This window comes from Python bivittatus, unplaced genomic scaffold, assembly GCF_059951505.1.
Source record: "Python bivittatus isolate LINGU-HERP-01145 unplaced genomic scaffold, Pbiv_v1 ctg000080_np1212, whole genome shotgun sequence".
In the NCBI taxonomy this organism is placed as follows: domain Eukaryota; kingdom Metazoa; phylum Chordata; class Lepidosauria; order Squamata; family Pythonidae; genus Python; species Python bivittatus.
Genome location: NW_028277035.1, coordinates 44,768,949 through 44,781,327, shown reverse-complemented (window position 1 = coordinate 44,781,327; position 12,379 = coordinate 44,768,949). Strand labels below are relative to the sequence as shown.

The following is a 12,379-nucleotide window of genomic DNA, read 5'->3' as shown; positions in this document are numbered from 1 at the left end:
AGCTGGTCGTAACCCGAAAAATTCGCAAGCAGAGGCGTTCGTATCCCGAGGTATCACTGTATTCAAGTCATATAACTTGAGTTAAAACTTATTTCCATTTTGCAATTCTTTAGTTGAAAATGACAGCTGCAAAGAGAAACAAGAGTCTGTCATCGAGTTGGGGACAGTAGCTGTTGACAGCCACAGTTTAAAACAGCAGAAGCATTTGTCACAGATGGCTTCAGTCTAGGCTAACTTGCTGAAGTGGATGGATAGCATGGCCTGTTTGTATCTATTAGCCAGTATCTGCTGTGCCCAGTAAGTGATAAGAAACTGAAGGACAGTAGTGGAGCATAACATATATTTTGTACATGTAGTCTTCAATTAAGTCACTGGACCTCCAGTTCAAAGGACCTAAAAACAGATAATGGGAAGTAGGAAAAGATTTTGCCCTAGCATGTGGGAAATTAGTACTTGTCTGTGTAGAAACCTAATATATTGGGGCTGCAACTTCTAAAATTCTTCCTCACCTGCCTTAAACATTTAGAAAAACAGACATCAACTGAAAAAAGCCATGGACAGGTCAATAATATGCCAGGACTAGGGCTGGAAATGATGTTTGACAGGGAAGGGAAATCCCTCTTGATCACTGCTGTGGGAAGCAGCAGGACATCTGCCATTTGATTGCTGCAAAACTATGTATACTTTCTAAACAAGATCTTGTTAAGGTGAATTTATTAATAGTTGGATTTTTATTGGAATATATGCAATTTTGTCATTTTTATCATATGATTTAGGACTGAGTACCTCTTTAATAGGCACAATGTAATAATGGTGAAAAGGATATAGCTTCTAACTGCTTATTATTAGGTCTACCATATTATAAACCACACAAATACAGATTTTGTCATAGCTTTTGTGGGTTTGGTTCAAATATTTTTTTTTTAAACAGGTGAAGAGAGGTAGAATTATTGTAATTAAATATGGGATAAAACGACCAGAGCAGAATATTATCATTTTAAAATTTAAAAAGAGTTTTGCACTTCTTTTGCCACATGAAGACACTGAGAATACATTAATATGTAAAATATGAATACCTTCCCAGGAAACACATTGTCAGAGGTCTTCTAAAAATTACAAAAGATAACATCCAATCAGGATAGGGTGTTTATTTATAACTTGCTATTGATATGCCAACTTTATTCCAATATGCATAATGCTCACTGGGGTGCTTTTAAAGAAAGTCCTAGTTATGGTCAAATTGAAAATTCACATACCTGTGAAATCCCATTTGTGACAGCAGGTCGCAGCACAGATTTGCTCTGCCGATTAATACATGGACAGTTAGCTTTAATGCCCCATTTGCCACGTGCTGCATGAACCATGTCTCCAATATTATACAGTGCTAGAAAGTTAACACATTTTATATTACACTCTGTAAGAAAATCTGGAAGTCTTGAAATGCAAGCATGAGTATTTATTGTTCAACACAAAGCAGAAACAGTAAAGGCTTTTTAAAAGCAAGAATCCTATCTTCAGATAATTCAAAAATTAACACATACTGTAACTGGTTTTGAGGCTGGGTAGTAAAGCTCTCTCTGCCTGAGTAATATATTCCTTTGTTGTGAAAGTGTATCTCTATAAACTCCTCTCCTAAGCTGCTTTAGAGGTGAAATAAAAAACATTACTGGAATGTATTCAGATCAGAATAAAAGAAACAAAATAGGTTTGAAAAACATTAATGATTACTGAAGTTTCACCTGTGCCAGGGATGATCTGTGTTGGCATGAGATTCTCTGGTTCATGCGACTGCCCCTTTGCACACTTCAGCCATGAGAAAACCTCTTCATCACCAATCTCTTCTGTCTCTGAAATAGGAAAAAAACACTAGTCTTTCCAAACATTATGCTTTGGTGGCTTCAAAGTATGTCAATAACATTTCAAGAGACCTCATCCTTTGATTTTAATGGGCAATGTTTTCATAGTAAGAAAATTTGCACTAAATCTGCACTGTTTAAAATGCTGCTGGACAGTACCCAATATAACAAGTCTACAAGACTAAAACCTAAACAAGCTTAGAATCAATCTTTCAGTCTATTTCCCCATGGCAAAATACAATCAAATAAACTTCCCCATGGCAACCTACTTAATCTCAGTAATGAGAATCTATATATCTACTGTATATTCTCCTAATTTTCCAATTCATATAAACAGAAAGAATATCACTTTGCAAACTATATATTAAGTAACCACTTTATAAAGGAGAAGACATGCTTATGTTAACAAGGCAAAATACAATGAGCAGATTGATGCCTCATCCCCCATCTAGATCAGCAAAGAACTTCAATTTTTATACCCCCAGTTCTCAAAGGCCTTATACTGCATTCACTAAGGAAAAATTTACCCATGTAGGAAAACAATTCTATTAGTAAACCTATTTGGATTATAAAAAAAACTACATACAAATCTGCACTTGATTAGTCTCCTAAGCACCTATCCAGAAGCCATTTTTCTTCATGATGGCCTCCAGAAAGTTGGTATAGCAGGCTTCTGATGAAAAAGAATATCAGTGGTGGGGAGGGGGTATACTTTTGGAATTAATGAATGAAGGTTCCTTAGAACAGCCCAAAATTTTGTTTCCTAGGCTAGATTTGAATTCTTCTACATATATTTCTAATCCGAACCCTCTTCCAAGTATCCTTCCATTTTTAGAGCTTAACATAGAAGAGGAAAAAAGAAGTCTCTTGTTCCTTCTGTTGCTAAATGGGAGTTAGAAACTCCTGATGATCAGTCTAAAATACTCAGAGATCCATCTCTGCTCATCATGAATTAATCTCCTCATAAGACACTGTGCTAGATACAGCCTATTTGTTTAGGTTTTACAATATTCTTGGACAGTTTCCAAATACTTACCACTACGTGGACGGCTTTTCCTCAGACGGTAACAGTCCAAACACACCCCAAAGCCACATTTGCGACATACCCAATGAATATTGAACAAAGTTGTTTCACATACATCACACATCTCCCTCACACCACGTACAGCTCTCTTCCAGGCCACTTTCTCTACAAGAAAGAAAACCAACAATTAAAGGATGTACAGGTTATTCATTGCAGCCATTTTAAAAATGTGAAGTACTTCACAAAACACCTCCAAAACAGTTTATTATTATTTATTTAATTCAATTTTGAGACTGCCCAACTCCTCTGGGCAGCTTACAATTGAAAGAGAAAAACAACATATATAGGAAAAATTGCAACTGACTAGAAAACTATAAATAAAAACCCCAAACCATAGGGACTTTGGGGGCAATGACCCTATCCCAAGGCCTGGGAAAACAACCATGTTTTAAATTATTTTCTAAATATCATTAAGGTGGGAACTATATGAATCTTTGGTGAGAATATCATTCCAGAGGGTAGGCACTGCAACAGAGAAGGCACACTTCCTGGGTCCTGCAAGATGACACCGTTTAACTGACAGGACCCAGAACATGTCCATCCTGCCTAACCTCAGTGGAGCGGGGAAAATAATTGGAGACAAACAGTCCCTCAGGTAGCTAAGAAGGGCTTTATAGGTGATAACCAGCACCCTGAAATACATCTGGAAGCCAACTGGTAACCAGTGCAGCTCACAAAGCAGTAGGGACACATGATACATCCACCACTTGTGCCACTGCATTCTGGACCAGCTGCAGCTTCCAGATGGTCTTCAGGAACAGCCCTGGGTATAACACATTACAATAATCCAATTATGAGGTGACCCAGGCATGAGTGACTATCTGAAGGACTTTCAACCTAGGAATAGGTGCAACTGGTGCACCAGATGAACCTGTGCAAAGGCCCTCTTGGCCATAGCTGTCACCTGCTCTTTAAGCAGGAGCTGTGAATTTTGCTAAGAGCACAGATTAACTGTTAGAAAACTAGAAGTCTGAGAAATTAAAGGAAAAATGTATTCATAAATACACTTGTGCATTTCTATACTGGATTCAGGATAACCTGTTTCACATTTTCAAAGACTAACACTGGAGACTAAAACTTGAAGTCCAACACATCTGGAAGGCATCAAGCTGAGAAAAGTTCTATCAGCACAAGGCCAATGAAGGAAATTATGCCTATCTTGTTCCACAGGACCGTATAATGTTAACCTAGCATCAACTGAAAGCAGTTTTATTTTTTTATATTATTTACTGCAACAAATAAAAATGGGCTTTTAAGAAATTTTCCTGAAATATAAGTATAATATAGAGAATAATATGAGAAAAGCAATACATAAAGTCCTGTTTTTATGCATCAAATAAAATCATCTGGGAGAAAGAGGCAACCCCTCTCCAAATTCCACAAGGACAACACTTGCAGAGAAAAGTGGGTAAATCATTAATAATGATTTGAATTTTATTTTATTTTGATTATTTCCATTTCCATACATTACATACACAGACAGGTTAAAAAGAAAAACGAACTTACGGTGTGGTTCCACCATCATCATTGCTTCTTTCTCAGACATTACTAGCTGACAAAACTGATCACCAACATTGGCCAGGATATATTTAGAGGTCTCCAAATCAATCCCTTCTGCAGGTGATGACGACGGGATCCACAAGCTCATAGCATCAGAATCACTTTGCTGGGGATTCAAGAATCCTTCCACTCGCAGTATACCCTTCCTAGTAAATATCAGTCTGAAACAGAATTGCAGGTATTAATCATTCTTCAAAAGAAAGATGAAATCAAAGCTTTCTTTATCCTATCGTTTAAAATTAGCAGAATTGATTAATTTTTAATGATTTTTTTTTAAAAAAAACCCTAGTTTTCAGAGGAACTTTGGGAGATGAAATAGCAGAAAAGAAGCCTAGAGTGCCACTGAAGGAAAATACAGTAAAGAATGAAACTGACTGAACATAGCTAAGAGCCTTTACTAAGGATTGTACCACAATGATAAGAGCAGCAAAACAGGTATTTCCCCACTTTTATTGCATTTGTAAATTGCCATCCCATGGCACTTAGTTAAGATAATCCCTTGGGAGGGACTGGTCAGAAGATCATTTGAAGGACTGCTGTAAAGTATTGTTGAGGCATCTGTCAGATAAAATTGCTCAGATTTGCTCTGAGCTGGAGATTCGCTGCACAAGTGCTGCTGAGCTGACCAAGGCAATGACAGACATTGTTATCTGGGAAGAGTTTGAGCCTACTAGTCCCAAGGAAGTGGACAGGACCCTCAGAGCTAGTGCAAAACCTACTTATTAGATCCATGTTCCTCTTGGTTAGTCAAGGCCTCCTGGGTGCTGAAATGTAGTTGAATCCAGGCAGCGGTGAATTCATCCTTGAGTGAGATGGTGGTTCTGTCTGCACTTAAGGATGCAGTGGTCCATCCCCTCTTCTAGAAGCCATCCCCAATAATTTTTGAAAATCATCTTCCCAATGTAGTAACTGATCTTTTTTGAAATGATAGCATGCACAGTAATAGTTTACTTTGATATGCAGATTTGCAGTTTAAAAGTATCAGCATATAGGACAATACTTCAAGGCTTATTATAGAATGGCCCATATAGATTCTGCATTACGAAATTGTATTATTTAAACAACTGATAGAAGGGAAATATTACTGTTGATTAATGCTCTGCAGCTCTGGAGTTTTGCTCAAAATCTGTCCCAAAGGATCCTGGAGATTTTGAGAATGCATTGAGGAACTGTTACATGAGTAGAACTCTGCACATGTGATGCCACACTTCATCCTAAGAAATTAATTTATTTCAGTTTGGCTATTTGCTTATATCCAAGAGAATTAGGTAAGACCTCTCATGGAAGCAACAGTGTTAGAAACTCCAGTTGGATGTTTCCACACAATTTTTATATTCACTATTCTGCTGCACTAGCCTAAGCCATGCATGTAGCAGTTCTCTGAAACTACAGAGGATTGCAGAAAGTAAATAAGATTAAAAGAGATCTTACTTACTTACTGTATTTACTTACAGAATGATAATGCTAACAAAGAAGAAAGTAATGCCTTTCCCAGTATATATAATTCAAGAGAGCTTTATTACCTGCGGAAGTGAAAGAATCGACAGGCTACAGTAGAGTCATCCTGTTCCTGTTCCTTGAACTTTCGGTAGCGTTCCAACCGGCATTCTCGGCACTTGTGCAGGTGAGGAGCCACATTGATGCAGGAGCCGTCCTGGAGGAAGGGCTCCCCTGATTGCTTCAGCTTCCTCACCTTACTCATATCTTTCAGTACAGACTGACCAACTACAAAGCAAAGCATCTATTAGAGTATTTCAAGCAGGTTACAAGAGAACATTTTTTGCCAATACCAGAAAGTATTTACTTAATCTTTAAAATGTATGTTTACCTATACAGAGATGTTGTTAGATAGCAGCAGGATTCTACTTGCTCCTAGCTGATATTTATTACATCTGCGGAGAAGCCAAGGCAGTAGGCCTTATCCAGTTAATCTCTGTACAATACAATCAGTGCACAGTAGGCTCTTCAACATATTGTTTAGGCAGAAATTGTAGTATAATCCTACTCTCCCATTGTACTTACGCTATCTTCAAACTGAATGACACTTAAATCACAATCAATATACTTCAAACTACGCATACCAGAGAGATCACTATAAGTACTTAAGTATACCAGATACGAACCACCATATACTTAGGTTAATTTTAAGCAGTCATTTCTAATTTCCCATTCAGTTTGTACCTGTATTTTTCCCAGGAATTAGACCTCTTCAATTCTTAGAGGTTGGACATGTGAAGAATTTAAATTTTCAACATCCAAAACTAGTGCAAGGATCTCAGAGGCACGGTATGTGTTTGTTTTTTAAATAAGCATGTTCAGAAAGGATAAATGCTGTAAGTTGTATTATCTTACTTGGAGAAAGTCTGGTATCAGCCATTTACTAGCATAATTTCTAGATTGCTAGAAAGGGCCTACAGAGATTTCTGTGACTATACAAAACACCTCTCTGGTTTATTAATCTCATTATTTGTATGTTAATTCCCCAACCACTCTTTCCAGTCCACACACAGTGCTGCCCTCCAATTCTCCAGTATTTTGTCTTGCTATTCAAATTCCTGTTAAATCAATCCCAGATACAAAAACTGTAAATAACTCAAAATATTCTGGTTTTATTCTGAGTTTCTAAATGAGATTTACTATGGTAGAAATCTCATACATCTGAAATGAAGGCAAAGCCACATTTCTTCTCTAAAATAGCATCTATTTTAACTAGCTTTGTATACTGAGTTTATACCACTGGACAACTTCTTTTATTTTTCCTGACATTTAGTATCTTAAGAAAACAACTGTTTTAGGACCCTCAATTTTACTCTCTTGAGAGTTTAGGGTATTTTTTTATTGTATCTTTTTTCACCCTGCATTTCATGTGAAAAAGCTTGCAGAGTGTCCTAATTAAGATTCCCATAAGTCATGTATCATGTGGTTGGCAATATAGCAGGTATGCAAATACTGAACTAAGCAGCCCATCATCTGTCGTCCCCAAATTACTAGACTCTGCCTTTTTTAAAAAAACTTCACCTTTCAGGGGGGCTGTGCGAGGCCTGCCCTTAGGGGTTTGTTTCCCTTTTCCCTTGCCCATTAGTAGTTCAGCATTCCGCTCGTCATTGGGACCCAGTTTGCCAATCAAGTGCTCTGGGATTCCCTTCAGACAAGCTTTGGTATGCAGTTGCTCCTCAGAATCACTCATATCCGAGAGGTCACTATTGGTGCTAGAATCAGAATCCTGTTTAGATGGCATGCTCCGCTCATCTAGAGAGAACCTTTTTACAGATTCAAAGGGGGCTTTGTTCTCCAGTCCTAGGTCTGCCTGTGGAGAGAAAAAGCCAGCCGGATGTCTGCCAAACACATTAGAAAAAGTTTTCATTAGAGGATTGTCCTGTTGCCCAGGCCCAACAGATGGCTTTTCTTCTGTTGGACTAGAGGAGAGTGTGGGCATTTCAATAGGCTGTGTCAGACTGCCAACAGGCGAGCTGGAACGGCCATTCCCCAGAGTAGATGAACTCTGAACACCAGCAAAGAGAGTTGCACTAGGCACACTGGGCAGCATCTTGGAGGAATCTGTCATTATAAACAAGCTTTTCTTTTTAGCTAAAGAGTCAGTTGAGGTGTGCAAATCTGGCCAGCCAGAAACAGTCTTGGAACCAAGGACTGAAGAGGGAGAAGCAGAGGCTCCTGGCTGCTGAGCTGAAGATGCAAAGCTACTGAAAGGACTAAGTTCTGATTTTTCTGCAAATGCCAGGAAAGGGTTTGAGGGTTCTTCTCGTGACAATTTGGGAGGTTGCAAAAAGAGATTTTCATGATTATCTGGAGTTCTTGCACTCATGAGGTTTCGTGGAAAAGCCGGAGTAAGAGTAGGCATAGACTCCAGTGGTAGCTTCCGTTCCGGAGGACTGCCCAACTGAGTTCCAGGTTTAATTTCTCCAGTGAGGCCTTTACCTTTGCAGATCCCCAAACTCAGGCTCTCTGAACTTTTTTTTAATGAGTCCTGATTTGTGGATTCTTCAGTCAGATTTTCTGACAAAGTTGTGAAGTAGTTACTGGAGGGAAGATTCTGGGACATGCACTGAAAAAACAAGTTCTTTGATAAATCAGAGTCTTTCTGGACCTCATGACCAGTGCTACTACCAAATGAAAATCCAACAGGTGCCTTCTCTGAAGCTAATACACCATTGGATTGGCTTCGTCCGCTGTCAAACACTAAAGGCTGGGATGCACCCGAGTGCGCCATTCCAAATCCTGCAGAAGCCAATGCTGAATTTTGGGTGTTCTGAAACAAAATAGGCAGCTAATTATATTCCTTCCAGAAAATCCAAATGTCACCACTCATGAAACAGTTTCCCCAATATAACAGGTCTTAGCAGTATATTCCATATCAAAATATATCAAAATCAAATCTTTATTATGGTCACAGACCAGCATATATCAAAATATATATATTGGGCAAGAAATAGATATGACCGGCTGCTTAAATTAATTTAGACTGACAAATCTTCAAATCTATATAGACAGGTATGTTATGTTTTTACAAAGCTGATTTTATAATTCTTTTTTTAAAAGGATATATGGTTCCAGATTTTTATTCCCATTTCTGAAACATCTAAATTGTCAATTTGTGTATTAGAGCAGTCATTCTGAAGGACCAGATGTTTACTACCCCTGTTTAAGGAAACAACATCTGGTCTGCCAGGTCTCTCCAACTGATCTGTCCTCTCCCTTCATGCAAGATCCTTCCCTCTTTTGCAACTATGTTTCATCTTTCCTCTTTCAAGGGGGGAAAAATCGTCCGGGTGGAACTGGCAGAAATGGATCTTGCTGGCATTCCTTCAAAAAATACCATCAAGATTTGCTCTGCTTTGTCTGAATTTCATCTTTCCTCCATGAAGTGAATAGAAGATGTAAGTGAGACCAACAAGATTACTGAGAGCTGCCTCTGCCTTCTTCAATATCTTCTCTGATGGAGGAAGACACGTACTGGATGAATCACTTCAGGAGCCGTCACATGTTTTTTGATCAGGGAAAGAATAAAGGACGGTACATAATGGACGAGCCCCTTCATATAAGGCAGGGAAGGGCAAGACTGGGAGCAATAACTCAATATGTTGTCCTGCACACAGAACTTTTCTCTGTGCAAAAGGAAATACAGAACACCATGATTTTGAATCCACTTTCCAGACTAGATCGCCACTTGTACCGCATTGTAAAAAAAAACAAAAAACCATAAATAAACCATCCCTTCCAGTAATTATATAACTTGCTTTTTAAAAAGAACACTTTTTACTAAGATAATCAATGTACACTAAACTGGAGACTTTTGAGTTCCAGTTTCATTTACTGTGTAAACTAGTATCTTCTGTCTAATGTATGAGGCAATACAGGGATATATTGCACAAGGAACACTACTGATACAAAATCTAAATAAGCTCTAATGATGTTCTGAAATTCTTATACAAGTACTGAAAGAGTTGGCAACACATGGACTACAACATCCCTAAACAGTGCCCATGGAAACCCAAAATAACACCTGTGATCATATTAAATGATGGATCAATTGATGGGATGGTAGGATGGGGTGATACTTCTAATACTTGTTCTTACTTTCTATTCACATACTAAGCCTTCTTTAGAAAATACTTACTGTTGCCATCCTACAAAGAAACCATTCCAAAACCCTATTACACATTCCTTTTCTCTTTCCTTCATCATTCTGCCACCCCATCAAAACTGAACAAATTTATGCAAAACTACATATAGATTGCGTGCATGTGTATTTATATGTGTATAAAAAATATAAACAAAATCCTAGCAATTCCCAAAATGTCTTAGCATTCTACATTCTGACATGAGTGTATCAAGTGTAATGTAATATGCTTTACAATACTAGGTACTCCTGAAACTGGGAATAAACAACTTACCTCTCCCTGGATCTGCAAACGGCCTGTTTTCTGCTTTTCTTGATCAGAAATTGCTGACAGGCCAGTATCTGAGACCCGTACAGTAGTTGGTGTTGTCCCAGTTGTAGTAATTACTGTGGGGGCTGCCACTAGGCCTTGACTGCTCTGTTCTAAGGATTTTGTCATCTCTTCACTTCCAGCTCCACTCAGCAGGGCTTGTGTAGAAGCTGAAGAAAAGGAAGTAAAGGTTGTATGAGTGTCACCACCTACTGGTTCATCTTGGACCACAAGAGTTCGTCCATTCTCCTTCGTGTACGTAGCAAAGCGAATACTGCGATTAACTGGAGAAACAAATGGGGGAAGTTGCTTGGTCTTTGGATCCAGAGTCATGTCACCACTTCCCTTCCAGGCTCCTTTATTTGCCTCGCCACCATCATTTCCATTACTATCCACTTCACCCCTCTCCTTTAGCTTCTTCGTAGCATGGTCACATCCAGTATCAGAAGCATTTTTTCTCCTTCGTCCATCTTTTCCATCCATACTCTCTCTTTTCTTTTTCCCTTTGGAGGATTTACCTGCCTTTAGGGATCCCCCCTATAACAGATAAAAACAGTACACACCTCTGAAAAAAGTCAGCAGAAATCATTGTTATCTTTATCTATTCAAAGATTCTAAGAAATGTTTCTTAATGCTAAGAAACTTTCAACAAGCTAAGCTGCTTTAAACAACATTTAGAAAGTATGTTACAATAATATTAATAGATCAAAAAGTAACTCATTCATTTGCACATAATCCCATGCCTGCCAATTTAGACGGTTCCACTGAATTCAGGGCTTATTCTTAAGTAAGTATGTATAGGATCTGGTTATAATCAGTAAGTCAAATTTATATCAGCAAAACACAGCAATTATAAAGGCACTATTAAGCTATTACAATAAGGTAACTACTTTGATTAATTACTTATCAGACTAAGTCATGCTTTATTTAAAATAGTTTATTAAATGAACCAGAACTGATTGGAATCATGCATTGCCTGACTGCATAAATCCTGGCTTATTTATCACAATGGTTGGGTTCATACAACATGCAAAATCAAGCTCAAATAAACTACAATGTATGAGCCAGATCTTTTGACATTTAAATATACACAGCTCACAAATCGCATGCAGTCCTTAAAAGCCTCAAGTATAGTCTGTTGTAGATGCTCATCTGCCCCTTCGACATAGCCTTTGTTTCATCATCATCTTCACTATAGTTGTCAGCAATCTTAATCATGATCACTGAGGAATAGAGATTCACTACAGCCTCTTCTCCCTACAGTAATCTTCCTTGAGTTGGGGAGAGATGGAAGATTAGAACCTCCTAACTGATGCACAACAGTGTGCATACATGTGTGTAACATGGCCAGACCCAGCTAAAGGGTATTGGAGAGATAATGGAGCTCCCTAGCTACACACCTTTATTTTAGCCCATAACTGTATACATCATAATCTATTAAAACACGGTACCTCATTCTGAGTAGATGTGTCCATCACTACATGAATCAGTCGAGGATCCACTGACTTGATTTCACCAGTCTGTTTTTGATGTGATGAATCCAGAAACAAAAGGGGAAAAACGAAATCCAATATTAAAGAAAAAAATACACTGTTCATAAAGTAGGATTTAGTATCTCCAAAGTACGTCCCTAAACTATGTTAGTTTCTGTTTTCACATCTCATACTTACCATACTCATTGTTTTAAATATGGCCTATTATATGATGCTCTATCACTGATTTTCTATTATTTGAATGTTATTCTAATTATATATATAAATCTAATAACATTAAGTATTAAAACTTGTATTAATTAATGCTTTTCATTAATTAGTATTTAATTTTAATTTAATTTTCATTAAAAGTATTAATAAACATTCAAGATGACTACAATTTTCAATTATACCAGATAATGCACAGATAAGACTGAAGGTATCACATTTGCTAAATAA

General features: G+C 37.8%; 1 protein-coding gene across 3 annotated transcripts in view; it reads right to left on the bottom strand.

Moving 5' to 3' along the window:
- The window catches only part of KDM3B (lysine demethylase 3B), a 47,744-nt gene that overhangs the window by 16,972 nt on the left and 18,393 nt on the right, over positions 1-12,379 (bottom strand). For all 3 annotated transcript variants that reach the window (XM_007420340.4, XM_088133969.1, XM_088133970.1), the window contains 8 exons: positions 11,900-11,968; positions 10,413-10,985; positions 7,519-8,767; positions 6,024-6,225; positions 4,447-4,661; positions 2,893-3,045; positions 1,740-1,847; positions 1,257-1,384 (listed from right to left, as the gene is read on the bottom strand). In XM_007420340.4, the coding sequence (XP_007420402.2) occupies positions 1,257-1,384; positions 1,740-1,847; positions 2,893-3,045; positions 4,447-4,661; positions 6,024-6,225; positions 7,519-8,767; positions 10,413-10,985; positions 11,900-11,968 (2,697 nt within the window). The remainder of the gene's footprint in view (positions 1-1,256; positions 1,385-1,739; positions 1,848-2,892; positions 3,046-4,446; positions 4,662-6,023; positions 6,226-7,518; positions 8,768-10,412; positions 10,986-11,899; positions 11,969-12,379) is intronic.